General features: G+C 40.3%; 1 protein-coding gene across 12 annotated transcripts in view; it reads left to right on the forward strand.

Moving 5' to 3' along the window:
* Mctp (multiple C2 domain and transmembrane region protein) overlaps positions 1–16,672 on the forward strand; it is a 34,336-nt gene that overhangs the window by 8,391 nt on the left and 9,273 nt on the right. For 2 of the 12 annotated variants that reach the window (XM_076314964.1, XM_076314965.1), the window contains exons 3-8: positions 2,116–2,391; positions 3,289–3,431; positions 4,356–4,547; positions 15,167–15,315; positions 15,706–16,111; positions 16,443–16,585. In XM_076314964.1, the coding sequence (XP_076171079.1) occupies positions 2,116–2,391; positions 3,289–3,431; positions 4,356–4,547; positions 15,167–15,315; positions 15,706–16,111; positions 16,443–16,585 (1,309 nt within the window). Of the gene's footprint in view, positions 1–605; positions 925–2,115; positions 2,392–3,288; positions 3,432–4,355; positions 4,548–9,476; positions 14,402–15,166; positions 15,316–15,705; positions 16,112–16,442; positions 16,586–16,672 lie in introns of those variants that run through there. The other 10 variants (XM_076314967.1, XM_076314966.1, XM_076314956.1 and 7 more) reach the window with 10 other exon arrangements.

Below are 16,672 nucleotides of genomic sequence, written 5' to 3' on the forward strand. Positions count from 1 at the left end.
AACGAGCAATTGATACGTTCGAAGGAGGACCACCGTGTATTGATTTTCTCTGGGTGTGACTATAGCGACATTCTGAGAAGTATTAGTAGGAAATGTTGTAGAATTATTGGAAGTCAGGTCGATCTTTCATAAACTGGAATTTAAAAAGAACTTAAAAAGTAAATGTAGGTTTTGTATGTAATTTAAAGAAATATTGTCTAACTGTTCTTAGCTTGTACAATTTAGAAAAAGAATTTGAGGCTCAATGGCTTGAATTTAGAAGGTTTGTCACTTTTTGTATATACTTGTGCAAAGCAAGGAGTAACCGTTTGATAAATGAATGAATTTTTGTTAAAGTGGGTTTTGGTAGTTAATAGACTGAGGTGTTTGTACATTTTATTCGTTTACTTCTACGCATGCAATATGCTGGCACATGAAGGTAGAAAAATCCTGGAACGTTCTGTATATTTACCAACCGTTATGACATTAATATACCCTTGCAAAGAGGGTATTTTTTACTTGCTATTTAAGTTACTTCGCTATTATTTTCTTCGGGTACATTCTTCTAAGGTATCGAGGAATTATAAATTATTTTCTGTTAATATCAAATCTCTAGAATAATTGTCCATCACTGTGACCAACATTTTGCAGATCCCTGTTTATAACGCACACAAAGTTTCGTTAAAATTATACCACAGCAGTTATACTTTCGAAGTTGTTTTCAAACGAATGAGTTCATGGACATTAACGTAGATAAGGTATACCTCGTGCGGGTTGTTATTACCATAGATTGTTACATCCTTTCCCCTAATGGGTCTGTTTTTCATTCCCAGCACTCCGTGGAAATTAAACTCCGATTAGTTCGATTGCAGTCGACGAGCGAAAGGGTAATTGAAAAGCGTGGTCTGGTGAAGTTCATTTTCCGAAGAGTTCTCGTTAGTCTTGGTAACGAAGTTTTAATACATTTTGACTTTGAAACTTGTCACGCGATAGACTTTTTTCCGCGTCGCTTAAAAAATAGCAAACCTGTAGGGGAGGACAGTTACGCGAACGATACTCATTATATTGATTGATCTCGAAGACCCTGTATCGCGGACGTTCATCACGGCTGAAGGGCTGATAGCTTTCCGATGTACCTGTAATCAAGTCCAATTATTTACGCGCGTTACGAAGGGAGTCCGGTCTTTAGAAAATTTCGCTCTTTGAAGTTCAATCAGCTGCACGCAGTGTCGTGTCGACCCTTTTATACTCGCAACATTGTTACGTAGAAATCTGTGAAAAAGAGGAAACACCGTGCAGCTATGTACATAAATTTATCTCGACGCATAAAGATGATAGAGATCGGTCGTACGAAAGCTTGTCGTCGTCCTTTAAATTTCATTGACTCGTCCCCATCGTTCCCCCACTGTGTCTACAACCGACCGTAATCCTACGAACAAAGACAGTGAGCAGATACAAGTGTAAGCGAAAAAGAAATATCAAGCAGCGACGATCCGATTGCAAAAATTTCAAATTTTACATTTTTCGTCCCATCGTTGTTATAATAACAACGGCGAGGTCCTCCCGATTAAAACGAGTCCAAACACGACCATATTCCGACGACTTTTAATTATAACTAATTGTCACGTGACTAAAATTGATAAAATTCAAAGTAGTCGGAAACATGTCGTGTTTGGACTCATTTTAATCGGGAGAACCTCGCCAATCCGTCGATACCATTGTTACAAACATAAATTGGAAAAATGAAACTTTTTCGAGAAATTTTTGCAATCGATCGATTCATTGATCATGGCGCGCGCCACCGTTTCATTCTCGCTTACTCCCACCGTGTTTATTCTCTCTTCTGGTCTTCAACCGATTTACATTCAAACGTCACCCGTACACGAATCGCCAGTTCTAATTACAAAATTGGTAAACATTTACACGAACTTTTTATTCCGAATGTGTCAAGGAAGTTACGATCGTATTTCACGGTACGCGTTCCAGACGCGGCGATATTCGGGTGTTGGGAGTTCCCTTTATCGTACAGAAGCGGTTACGGAATATGAAATTTCGAGAGTTTCCGGAACGAACGTTGCGGATTTACGAGGAAATGGCCGCGCGTCGGCATAAAAGTTTACGACTTTGTGCGAGCAGAGTCACCGCTGGCGCGCGGCGAGAGGCAGAATGTCGTGATGAGACCGGAAGACAGTCCTGGAAGATGCAGCGAGGGTCTATCCAAAGGATCCTTGAGCTACCAGGCATCGAAGGACCTGAACGAGGAGGCTCGAGGATCGATCAACCAGGACGATAATGTGTTCCTGCAGGAGGAAGCCGCGCGTAAGAGGGAGTTGGCGTTGAGGCAGCATGCATTCTTCCTGCTTCGTTTGCACCTCAAAAGGGGGGAGAACCTCGTCGCCATGGACAGATGCGGTGAGATAAATTCACATCTTTTCGTATGCAGAATATTTCTATAAAATTCGAAGTAAATCGGATCTGTGGTTCCGGAGATTTCGTGTCGGCCAGGTTGAAAAATATAGTTTAATATATTTTTGATATAACGTTCTGCACGCTTCAAATTTTAAGAAAAAAAATTCGATCATTTTTAACTCGTCAAGCTGGTGTCCCCCCTTAAAGCATACTGGGCCGTACATGACATAACTTTTTTGTCGACGAAAAAATGTTTTCGAAATATTCGAGGTGCTCGTTAGAAATGGCGCGATACATTAAAAACGAATTGTCTTAATGCCCTCTAAAAATGTTTTCATAATAGGGAAAATAGATTTAGGTTAATAGGAAACGATGTCATTTCCTTTGATATCGTTTCTGCTCGAATTTTTTTTTTTTTACAAAGTAATTAACGAATATATTTTAATATCGTTTAATATCGTTCCTGGAACGTCATTTTCAATTTAATTCACGTAGGAACTAATTTACGAAATTTTGTTCCAACGCCATTGGAAATTAATTTATGAATGTGATTTAATATCGTTCAATATCAACTCTGTTTTAATCACTTTGGATAGTAATTTATGAACGTACAGGATGAATCGTTAGAAACAGGTCGCTTCGATGATGAAATTACATTCGTAGAAACAAACTAGTTAGCATAACACACGGAGACGTTCGTTTAAAGATACTTTTTCTCCTTGTTCCGAGAGGAAGTCTAGATTCATTGAAATAATTTCAATGCTTCGAAGTTGGAATAGCATCGAGTCGATGTTCACTGACTTCGTTCAATTCACGATTGGGTAATCGTCCCATGAATAAAAATAATCATCGAATCATTATTCTCGGATCTTAAAGGAAATATCAATTTCATGTTTTCAGGCGCCAGCGATCCTTACGTGAAAGTGAAATGCTCCAGTCGATTGTTGCACAAGTCGCGGACGGTTCACCGCGACCTGAATCCAGTTTGGGACGAAACCGTGACCTTGCCCATAGAAGACCCTTTCCAACCACTTACATTCAAGGTAAATCTAAAGTGACGTATTTAGTCGGTCATTTATTTAACAAACACGACGACGTTATTCGTCGAAGAGTCCTTGAGGGGGTTTCCTCGTGTCTGGACGATACTTGGAATTTTTTTTGGAGAGAAATACGCCACCTATCGAATTAAAATTTGTTGCGTCGTACAACAGACTCACGAAGACACTGCACGAATTTTTTCGTGTGATTTCGTAAAGTAATAAACGAGTTATAAATAATCTCCTGGTACTGGCACCGAAAAATCTACACAAAGTGGAAACGGATCGTCCTCGTCGGATCTTCGAATTCTGACGGGTACAGATACTTTTGAAACTCTAAACTTTAAGGAAAGGCAAGAAAAAAAAGAATCTTTTCTTCGCGCGAGACACGAGGTACCCTCCTTGGAAGCGTTGCAACTCAGGTAGTCGCGTGACGTCTTTCGTCGGTCACTTGCTCTTCCTTTCGGCTAGCGTACGATCGATAATTCGAGTACCTTTTCTTGGGCGTCGACGGTCCCTATTGATCTTCATATTTAAGAATATTTATTAATAACAATCTCGAGAAACGGTTACGGTTGTTTATCGTCTCACCTGTCCAAAAATTCACCTAAGATTGCAGAATTTAAATATTCCATGGTAACAAATACAAGCAGGGGGTGATTCTGCGTGTGAAAATAAATTAAAAAAAATTCGTTCGAGGCTTCGTTTTTGAGAAAATTGACCATAAAATTTCTGACCTGCCATCTTGGTACTTTTGCAAATAATAAATTAAAAAATCAAAAGTTACGTGCAATGAAGAGTAACAACGACATTGATACAAATCATGACATTATTCACGAATACGAATAGAGTGGTTGAACAATTCTTTTTTTTTTTGACTTATTATTTGAAAATAGATATATTTAGAACAATTCTTCGTTGTTTCGACAGGTCTTCGACTACGACTGGGGTCTGCAGGATGACTTTATGGGCGCGGCGCAATTAGACCTGACGCAGCTCGATCTTGGCCAATCACATGACATCATGCTCGAGCTGAAGGACTCTGCTAGGCCAAAACAACATCTTGGAGAGATTTATCTGACCGTCACACTTCGGCCCAGGAATCAACAGCAGAAGGAGCAGGTACTTGGTATATCATTTTTTATTGTTTGTTGGGTAACAATATTGCTGTAAACGCTTCATTTTTACGGTTACATAAATAACGTTCTCAAAAATTAAATTATCAAATTAATTCATCGCAGTGGATTTTCTTATCATGAATTAAACAAAGCAGTGAATTGGTTAACAGTTCTCCAATTTCGGTGAGAACGTAGGAATATCTGCAATAAATAATTTTAATATTTCAATTACGGTTACTGTTTCATGTTTTATAAAAATAAGGACACCATAATAGCTCCATTCAGCTGCACCATAATAGCTCCATTTCTTATCAAACGACAAAAATTATTGAGCAACCTATTATACATATAAATATACATATACATACATATATATACAGTTAATCAGGAAAATATTTGGACGCAGGTGTTTCTGTTTCTGCACTCGATATACCACGGTAAATGTACGCAAAAAGTGTTTTGTATTATAGGAAATAAAAATAGTGTCTTCGTCTTGTTCTTCGTACTTCTTCGACTCAACCACGCGCAACGATGCATATTTACAACTCAGTTTTACTCCAGTAATCTTACACTACGAATACTTGTTGATTCTTCGCCAGTGGTTTATACGTAACAAATATAAACGTTACTTTAGAAAATTAAAAACGATTTTGTTTCACTCAAACCGTTATTTTAGAAAATTTAAAACAATTTTCTTTTACTATTTTTTCCTCTACGTAGTCGTTATTAGAATTACCGTGCAATAGTAGCGATTGTTATATTTTTATTTCTTTAAATTTTACCTGATTCATCATTTGGCTACCAAGAGCTCAGTATTAAATAACATAATCACTCTCTTGGTATCAAATAATAAATAACTACCAAGCTCTTAGTATCAAATTATTGCAAACAACTACAAAGCTTAATTTCTTTCAATTTTATATATTTCTCTATCTCTTCTCTGTATAGCTTTTAATTCTATCCGTTTGATTTCTAGTTGATTGTTTGTTCACTCTATATAGTAATTTCTAAATACTCGTAAAGTATTTTACACATAATGTGTAAATAGTAAATGTAAAAAGTAAGTACTCGAGGAGTGAGCCGGGAAATCTACTAATTCTCAGGTCACAAATATATTCGGGTACCGCGCAAATAAAACAAGTATCTCGAGTACCGCCGCAGTAATTTCGTAGCGGAAAATTAGCGCGTGGAAGCGGAATTTCAGGTCAAGTTTCGTACGCAACGTGATCGTTCGTAACTTTTTCTTCAACGATACGATGCCTCGAACAGCTACGAGGCAAACATTAAATACCCCCCTCCGATCGTCTCGACGTTTGCGTTATGGCTGGCAGGATATTGCTACACAAGGAAGCAGCAGCAAATATCGAAAAACGATAAGTCCTCCCTCGCTGTGAACACCGAGAGTCAACAATCGAAACATATTCAATTGTACAAGCAGCATTTATTCGAAAGGGCGGTTATCAACAAATTGATCGTTGATTACCCCTGGAGACTAACCAGATACCCTCTGGTTCGTGTTTTATCGGTACTTCTATTAAATTTTAGTCATGTTTTGCAATTGATTCCAATTTTTTTCAATTCGAAACGCAATCGAGGTAGTTACGACAATCGATAATATCTTCGCAGAGTATGAAGCGAAGAATCACCAACCGTATCTAATATTGGGAAAGCTTAACTTCATTTTCTGAATAAATTATCGATCGTTTCAATGGTTAATTGTGAATTATATTTGAATAATAACGGTGAATTATATTTGAATGAGAATGGTGAATTATATTTGAATAGTAATGAATTATATTTAAATAATAATAAGGAATTACATATTAATAATAATGCTGAATTGTATTTAAATAATAATGATGAATTATATTTCGAATTGTCAAATTTAATTTAAGCAAGATTCGAAATAGTTTATGGGAATAATTGTTAGCAAATGTTATCTCTCTACAGGTGAAACGGTTGGTGAATATATATTTTATTTTAATTTCTCGTAAAGTGTTCCACCGTGTCTATAAAACACCCTGTATGTATTCAGAGCATGTGAAGAATAGGGAAACTGGGTTAGGATAGAATGAGAAACACACTCGTCACTGTTACGATATTGACTTGGTCGTATTATTGTCGAAAAGATGGTTCTAACTTCGAAGGTTCTGCAACTCTTCCTATTGCAAAGTTGCTCGACGAATGACGTGGCTCTGTTTTGTTCAAAATGGAGAACACGGCTCGAGAGATAATTGTATACGGAGTCTATTTACCGAAAATCACACGCGGAGATTTGTATTAAAGAAAAAAAAAGATTTATTTCGAAGTGATTTCAAAAGTGATCTTATATTTCGATAATTCGGTAATCTTGTCTACTCTGAAGTATGGTTTTCACGTGTAATAATGGTGTATTTGAATAAGCTCGTTAGGAGTTAATTAGTCACGAATTTCATGAAATAGTCGTTAAAAAAAAAACAAAAAAAACGAAGTTTGCATTTTCTACAAAGAAAAAAAAAAATTTGTTCATACAGCGTGTTTAATCAATGTCAAAGAGATTCGTTGCGAAAATAACCGACAAACGATGCAAAGCATTTCGTATTACAAACGGTTTGTGAAATAACAAAGGAACGTATTATGCATATTACTTCTTTTCAAATATTGTTCCCAGTGGTAGACGCGTAGCCTCGTGCTATTCAGTTGGATTTTATTTCAAACTCCTTGCAAAAATTCCTGAAAGATACTCCATGGGCTGCGAACCATTTTACGCTATGAGATTTCATATTGTACAATCTAAGTAGTTTTCTTTTAAAGCGACACAACTCGAAATTTTCTCCCTTCAAGATATTTGCATTTAAACGAATAATAAAACCTCGTTGGCCATTTACGACTAACGGTACATCCATGGGAATGTTAAAAAGTTCTTGATCGTAAATTGTTTAAAAATAAACGGATCAAGTTTGTAATCGAAATTAAAAATAAAAATAATTCGCCCCGATTTCGAATAAAACGAGATCAGACATCACTCGAAAGAGTGTACTTAAACCTGTTTTAAAACCTGTTTTTAAAACGTGATTAAAATATTGATAAATTCTCTGTAGCTGATAAAAAATGTACAGAAATGTTAAAAGTTCTCGACCACGAGTTGTTTAAAAATACGTGGATCGAAATTTGAAAAAAAAAAGAAGTTGAATTGAATTTTAATCCAATCTTGCAAAAGAGTGTTTAAAAATACGTGAATCGAAATTTAAAGGAAAAAGTTGAATTGAATTTTAATCCAGTCTTGCAAAAGGGTGTTTAAAAATACGTGAATCGAAATTTGAAAAAAAAGAAGTTGAATTGAATTTTAATCCAGTCTTGCAAAAGAGTGTTTAAAAATACTTGGATTGAAATTTGAAAGGAAAAAGTTGAATTGAATTTTAATCCAGTCTTGCAAAAGAGTGTATTATTTTTAATACCTGGTTATCCAATGGCGAAACAGGAAGGGAGTACGTACACCCAACCGCGCAATGTTAACAACTTAAACGAGGCTGCGAAGCTCCTAACGCATAAGTGTGTCTCGTTGGCCGCGACACGATGTGACGTAATATAAATGTGTGTGCACTGTACCCGCGCGGAACGTCCGTCGTTCCGCGCTGGCTTGCAAACACGTTGAATGAACCTGTTCTGCAGTCACAATCGTGCACCAGAAGGTTTTCGCTATGTGTCACGTTGATGTCATGATCGATACCGACGATAACAAAAAAAAAAAAAGGAAGAAGAAAAACCGTGGTAGTGACATCGACGATTGCACGTGTATCAATAATCGCAGTATTGCAATCTAACATTGACTAGAAATACAAGTGAACCGGTTCGTGAATTTACATGTTTGTACATTCAATGGTTGCGCAAGATTTTCAAGCACATGTATATCGTATAGAAATCCCATCTGACGTAAAGTAATTCGCACTTACGATCGACGATGAAAGAAAAAAAATGGAGAAAAAAAGAAAAAAATTGAACCGTTCGATAATATCCGATCTCTTGCGACATTGTTTTCTCACCGATGTCGCCACACCGATTTTTGTCGAACGAAATTGTACGTTTTCTCGCACACGAATCGATATGGGCGAGTCAGGTACGCGAAAGATACGTACAGGTTGAAGTATTCGAGAAATGAATAATTTACGAGGTGTTAACAATTTTTTTCTTTACCTATATTGTACAGTCGTCACTTCAACTGTTTGCATTTTCCGCATTCTTCGCGAACAGGGAGTGTACATAATTGAAAAATTTGCTAAAGTTTGATACCGTTCTTGGTGTATATGTTTCTTTGTTTCCAATAGGTTTGATATTTGATTATATTATTTCGAAGATTATTCGAATTTAGTTCGTTAAATAATACGAAGTTCGTTAAAAGTATAGCGATGCAATTGAACCGAGGAACACACTTATTCAAATTCATGGCTGAATTGCGAGAGTTGTTTTATATAATATAGTATCAATCAAGTTAACAACATGAGTATGTTACGTAGATTTAACAAGGTGTTAAACGAACTTTAATTGGATAATGTTGGATGTCGTAGTTCTACAGCGACGCGAAGAATTGACCGTGATATGTTTGTTTCAAGAAAATCACGGTAAATAGAACCGCGATTCGTTAAATTTCTTAATCGGCAATTAATCAGGATTAATCGTCTTAGACACGAGATATAATTGTTATCGTTAATTTGATTTTTAATCAATTAGCGTATGAATTATTAAATTTCTTGTATTCAAAGAACAACCGTATTGAAGAATATCATATTTAAAGATTTTAGCCGATGTCGGAAACTGTCCTCGGAATATGTAAAATTAGAATTTTCCCCATTATGTACAGGAAGTATCAATCACGTCCTATGTACGCTATTTTTAGAGATTTGAAAACGGGAAACCGCCACGACAAAGTTTTTATCGTAACCCATTTATACCCATTTTTCTGTAAATTCCATTATTTCGTACTCTCCTCCCACTAGTGTTACAAATTCTTCTATATTCGAATTTTCAAACACAAAAGTGATTCAAGTACTCGACGAATGAAATTCGAATATTATACGAACACTGAATTGTTCAATTCGAATAGTTGAATATTCAAAGTTTATTCGCAGCATTCGCGTATCCTTTATATATACACGTATCGTATACCGAAATATTAAACCGCTCGAGCGGACCAGCCCTAGTTCGAAGCGTCAAACGATTCGCATTTACGGCGAAGAAAGTACAAAAAAGAAAGAAAACAGCGGCGAAGATCAAAGGAACAAAAACCGAGGACGCAGTGGTTCCCTTCTGCCTGCGCCAGTGTTACGCGGGCCGCGACCGCACATTGAATTTTCTACACCGGGGTATCGCAATGTTTACTTCGTGCCGCGAATGGAGAGGGAGATACAGGCTCGGTCGTCGAGTTAATCCGTATCGTTACCCAGTCGCACACGACCGTTGAGGAAGTGCGGTTCTCCTCAACCGTATCGCCGGCAGTTCTCGCGTGTTTTTATCGCCACCGTCTCGACGTCGCTCTTTAATTACAGCAGCGCGATTCCTCGTTGTCTCGCCGTCACTCCTCACGCGAGACGAGAATGTATCATTCGGTCTCTTGCTATACCAGTGCCCGTACGCGCTTGTACATTGTCTAACCGGCGTCAAACGGTCCGTCCGTCCGCTAACATCGAACGAGTATACTCTGCGAACGCAACGGATCCCCGTAACAGGGCGCGTACACAATAACCTAACAGCGAGAAGTTTCGAAACCTTCCGTTGCGGTGAAATCGATATTTCGCTACAATGCGTAAACACAACGGAAACGCACGCGAAGGACGCGTTGCGAGATGGAAGGATTAACAAGAAAAATACTCGGCGAGGGGAGAACGGATTTAATTTGCGTTTTAACGTCACGATCAACGGGGACACGTTTCAACGGTGCAACAGGGCGCAAGTATCGAGAGGCGTCGAAAATCATCGCTGATTCTTTTCCGTAGCAATTAGTTCCATCGTTTCGAAGTAAGTGTTTAATTTCGTCGCGATTAACAGACATAATTGAGGCGGTATTAATTCAAGGAAGAAACTACTCCGCAGTTTCCGCGGAAGATACGATACCCTCGTTCACGTAATACCATTGTTCGCGGCGGATACACTCGTCATTTGTGTCGACGGTTAAGTGCACCGGTGTGCGTCAACGTGAACGCGTTTAGGCTAGCTCTGAATGGTGGAAAAGAAGAAGAGAAACGACAACGACGACGCGCGCGGTCGAGAAATGGAGCGGCGGAGCGTCGTGTACGCGTCGGGACGGTGTCGGATCGACGACGCTCCGCCACGTGCGCGTCTGATCGTTCGATGATTCATTGGTCAAGTGGTCCGTTAATTCGCGCGGACTCGCGATCGGTCGACGGGGCGATTTCTTTTTCGGTTTGGAACCGGGCCAAGACGCCGAGCGCAATGGTGCTGTCCGTGTATCGAGTTCGATCGTTCTTTTCTCCGGACACTTAACTCGCGAGACGCTGATCGCACGTGGAGAATACCGAGAATCGCGCGCGACCTCCGGAGGACGAGAACCCTCGCTATCGAAGATCGATCGATCCGCGTCCGCGATTCGTTTTGCATTTCGATATCGAGAACTTGGACACGTTCGGCGCGATACGAGAACGAGTCAAGTAGATAGATGGACGTACGGATTTTTAGGAGATTATAAATAGAAGCGTAAGAGAGGTACCGCGTTGAGAACCTTTATCGAGGCACGTTTTTAACTTTAATGCGGTAAATCTCGCTTTCGAGCGATCGAATCGGAACCGTTGGTTCTCTTCGAAGTTGGAGTGGTTTTCAACGAGAGTGAAATAAAAAAGTTAATCGGTGTGTCGACCGCTAATGCAATATAACAATTTTTTTCCATACTTTTCATTACACATTTAACAATCTTTAACGAGAGTGTTATCGACGGATTGACGAGACTTTCACAATGAAAATGAGTACAAACACGACACACTTCGGAGTACTTTTGATTAAAGGTTATACGAGTCACGTGACGATTAGGTGTTATTGAAGATAGTCCGAATGTGGTCGTGTTTATATTCATTTTCATCGGGAGAGGCTCGACAATTCGTCGGTAGTACTGTCGCGAAGATATAATGTAAAATTTGAGTAAATTTAAAATATGTCATTTTATCGGCTGTGGTATAGTTGTCGCAATGAAAAATATACAAATTTTAATTTTAATTCGAGATCAAGTTGCCCGTAATCGTTTACTCCGTTTAAACACAAAGAAGAGCACGATATCGTTATTTAAATCCGAGGTCACTTGAAAGCGGGAATTACCGCAATATCGGTGGACATTTATTCACTGCTCCGAAAATACAGTACAAACGAATAAAAAGATCCCGAGTACCTCGAAACATCTCATTAGGAAAATCCAGAGGTTAGAAAGATCAAGATACGTGCGATGACGCAGACTTTTTGTGAATTGACGTTCGATGTAGAAATGTGTGCGAGTGTTACGTTCGTGTGCGCGTGTAGCAACCTGTTACGCGGAAGATACTCGCTAGAATTCACTTCGTGCTTTAATAGCATTAACGGATAAATATTTTTATACAACACGTGAATACACAGTGTCATGTGAAACGAAAGAGACATTTCAAGATAAAGCAGGTTAGGAACAGACACATCGGAGATACCGAGGTAACGAGACAAATATTTATACTCCCGGAGGGATTTACTTCATACTTTTAATACCGAACGAACAGTTTCCTATAACGTACACCCAAGTACAGTGTGAATACAAGTGAAGAACATATTTCAATGTGAAAAAATTATTTGGAACTTTACACATCGGTAAAAAAGCTACATAGCAAACAAAAACAGAGTTCTTGCTATAAAATAAAACCGAATAGCATCAAAAATAAAAAAGTATTCGAAACTCTCACCGAGACGCGAAATGTTATCGATACCGACGGAGAGGCGCGTCAACATGGTCGGTAAATTCCAGTAAACGAGTCGATAATATTTACGGACACTTTCGACTCGACATAAAAAAATGCAAAATGGGCTAGAATAGTCGCGCGTAAACCTCGACATAAAACAGATCCAAGATACGAAGAAATCACCGACGCTCGTAACGATAAACAATCAATGGACCGATAAATATAAAAATGTGGTAAAATTGATACCGATAGTCGATAAAAGTAACTTCGAAGGTAAAGCACGACCGAGCTATAAACCATCACCGATACCGGTGACAATAAACCAGCGAATAGATACAAAAATAAAATACACGGGTGTGTTTCTCACCGATAAAACTTCGAAAATTTGTCTCCTAATAAAAAAAAGAAAAAAAAAAAAACAAATGTCACGAGTTTCACGAGGAGACCCAGCAATTAGACCCAGACAGGTGGTCGCGTGTGCACGGAAGGAAGAAGCCGATTATCGCTGACGCAACACGATTGAATAGGTGAGGTTAACGAATGTTCCTCGCGGCTCGGGAGGTCAAACTCGGTTAAACCACGCCAGACGGGAACGTTATCCTCTTAGAGGGTCGAGAAGGTTAACATGAACTCCTCCACTAAAGACACGAACCCCTCCGAAGAAACCCGTAGCGTCTGCGACAAGTGCGCAGACGATAATCCCCGATTCTCGGAAACGAGACGTTCCGAGAGCCAAGAGATACCTCGAAACTTGCCCAGCGACAGATCCACGGACCTGGAGGCTCCGACGGAGCCTCCAGGGACCCCCAAGACCCCCGCGCGGGGCCTGAGAAGACGCGACAGGGTGAGCGACGCGATGGAGGTCTCCGAGGGGGACAATTCCGGGAAACTCGCTTCGAGATCGAAGAAGTCGACCGAGGAAGTGGTGGAGAGCAAATGGAGGAAGTTCTGGGAGACCAACAGGGACAGATTCAAGCACCACAAACACGACGAGGAAACGACCAAGCGTAGATCGTCGGTGGACGTCACCGCCGAGGTCGTTCTTCGGGAGGCGTTAGGGGACACGAGACTCGACGAGGAGGAGGGTTCTGATAAGGGTAACCCTCCGGAAGGGTCGTCGAGGAACGTCGAGTCGACGTCTCGAAGAACGAAGACCACAGGACGGAGAGATCGTCCAGAGACTCTGGCTGGTGGTCCGGATGACGCGGAGCAGGGTTCGGTGGTGGACCAATCGCGGAGCAATCCGGAGAAAGACGAGGACAGTTCGAAGGACGGTACCAGAAATCTGTTCGAGAAAGAGAGGAGGAACTTCGAGGAGAGTATCAGGGGTGATCCCTCGCCTAGACGATGGAGCTCTTTGGAGAACCTGAGAGCCAAATTGGAGAACGCTGGAGGATCGTCCGGGTCGACGAAGATCTTCAGATCGGTGGAGGAGGGTCTCTCGATGGAAGAACCGGCGAAGAGCAAAAGAACGATAGGGTCGTTGAAGTCCTCGTTCGAGAGGAAGATGGGTTCCGTGGAGAAGATGCTGGAGGATCACATGGAGAGGATACTGGAGGAGAACGTGGAGAAACATCCGTGGTTGTTGCCGATAGAGGCGTGGTTAATCGATCATTGCAAAACGTCCGGTGCTCACGAGAGACGCAACGTTGTACACGAGAACGACGATACACCGAGGAGATTGGAGGTTAGGTACACGGCGAACGAGAACGAGGAGGAGGCGAAGATTGAGAGCAGCAGGGTGGAGAGTTCGAGGAGGACCAAGATGGTGGAGACCACGAGGCCCGAGAAACCGGGACAGTCGGTCCCTAGGCCGAGAAAGAACGAGCAGACGACGCGAGTCGAGGAAACCAATATGGCGGCGAAGATCGAGACGGAGACCAAAGACGCGAAGCATCACGATCTGTTCGATAAGTTCAAGGACAATGTTAAGGAGAAGATGGAGGATATTCATAGGGTGATTGACATGGATTATATGGGAATTTATTTTTTATAGTTAGGGGGGTTCAAATTGGGGGGAGAAGAAATTTTTGGGAGATATTTCGAATCGATCAATTGGTCTACCAGTTCCCCAAATGCTACCTCGATAAATGTCCTTTCGGGGGAAACTGCCTAAAATTTTAATACACTGTAGTATAATACCTGTATTAGAAACAGTGTTACGAGTTGTTCGATTGAATAGTGCAGGGGTGATTTTTCAATGCACAATTAATTGTGTTTAGATGATTGTTTGGGGAGAACACATGGATTATATGGGAATTTATTTTTTATAGTAATGGGGTTCAAATTGGGGGGAGAAGAAATTTTTGGGGGATATTTCGAATTGATCAATTGGTCTACCTCGATAAATGTCCTTTCGGGGGAAACTGCCTAAAATTTTAATACACTGTAGTATAATACCTATATTAGAAACAGTGTTACGAGTTGTTTAATTGAATAGTACAGGGGTGATTTTTCAATGCACAATTAATTGCGTTCAGGTGATTGTTTAGGGAGAACCAGAGGGTCTCGTGATATATATTTTTTTTAAACGAGACGCGATATTAATGTTTCAACTGTTTCGAAATACAAAAGTAACATCACTTTAGGAGACTACCCTTACCCTCTACCGGTCAACATTTCTCCGCTGCACAAGTCGAGTTCGTTATCGAATTGTTTTTTTCGTGGCCGGCGTAAAAAAGTTCAATTTCAATTTTAACGCAAATTTATTTTTACATTGCAGTACATCCAACGGATCAATCGATTGGCAGATGTAAATAGACGCCTGAAATCGCAGATATGGAGCTCCGTGGTGACGATTGTTCTCGTCGAGGCGAAGAATCTATTGCCGATGGATATAGACGGTCTCTCGGATCCCTATGTCAAGTTTCGGTATGAAATTATTCAACAGTCTGCAGCTATTCGTGACTCCATGACCTCTACCGATCCTTCGTCAAATATACATAGTATTTATTGTTGCTTTTATCCTCCTCCTCCTCCTCCTCCGTACTCGAATGCATTTCTTATGAAAGCCATTACCGATGGGTCGAAAGTTGAACCTGTCGCTGAGTCCGATATGAAACTATAGAGAATCACTTTCAATAAACAATTTTCGTGCTGAAGATAATCGACGCTTAAATGTTACGTGCAAGTAAGTTAACTAAGACAAGCTGCTACTCAATTTGGATCGTTTTATCTTTGCTGTTCAAACAGTCGGTAGTTTAAGGACTTTGGCAAGTTGTAAATTATAATTGGTAAAAATGGCACTCTTGATTTTTACAGATTGGGTACGGAGAAGTACAAGTCGAAAGTGGTGCACAAGACCCTGAATCCGGTTTGGTTGGAGCAGTTCGATCTACACCTATACGAGGACCCGTACTTGGGTCAAGAACTGGAGGTCACAGTCTGGGATCGTGACAAAAGTCATCAGGATGACTTGATGGGCAAGGCGGTAATTGATTTGTCGATACTCGAACGCGAAACAACCCACAGGCTGTGGCGTGACCTCGAGGACGGTTCTGGTAGCATCTTTTTACTGTTAACGATCAGCGGTACCACCGCCAGCGAAACCATCAGTGACCTGGCCGCTCACGAGGAGACGCCACGGGAACGCGAGCAATTGTACCAAAGGTATGCCGTGTTGAACACGTTGCAGACGATACGAGACGTTGGTCATCTGACAGTAAAGGTACTTATTTTATTTGGTGTTTCTCGGTTGGTAACTCTTCAGTGTGGATGCATTTTTAAGCGTGGATAATTCAAGTAATTATTGTTTCTTATCGAGTCTATAGTTTCTCAATATTTCTTCTTTTTATACTTCTTTTTCTTGACAAACTTTTCACAAGTTTGGAAACTTTAGGTTTGCTCTTTTATAGTTGCCAGAAGTAACAGTCACTGTCTGCACACTGAAGAGTTAATTTCAGACCACTATCACAAGTCACATCGATCGCTGTAATAAATATTATTGCAAAGGTCGGTGACAGTGAAGGTTTAAAAAATACATGTTTACAATTGCGTAGGTGTTCAAAGCCCAAGGTCTGGCTGCGGCGGATTTAGGGGGAAAGAGCGATCCCTTCTGTGTCCTCGAGTTGGTGAATGCTAGATTGCAAACTCAAACGGAGTACAAGACCCTCGCGCCCAATTGGCAGAAGATCTTCACATTGTAAGTTGTCACGGACTTCTGAAAACGCTCCATTGTGAAATAAAGTAATGCGAATAACGCAACCGAAGGTATTTTTCGCCTTGCGAG

Source organism: Ptiloglossa arizonensis, chromosome 6 (assembly GCF_051014685.1).
Source record: "Ptiloglossa arizonensis isolate GNS036 chromosome 6, iyPtiAriz1_principal, whole genome shotgun sequence".
Taxonomy (NCBI): Eukaryota; Metazoa; Arthropoda; class Insecta; order Hymenoptera; family Colletidae; genus Ptiloglossa; species Ptiloglossa arizonensis.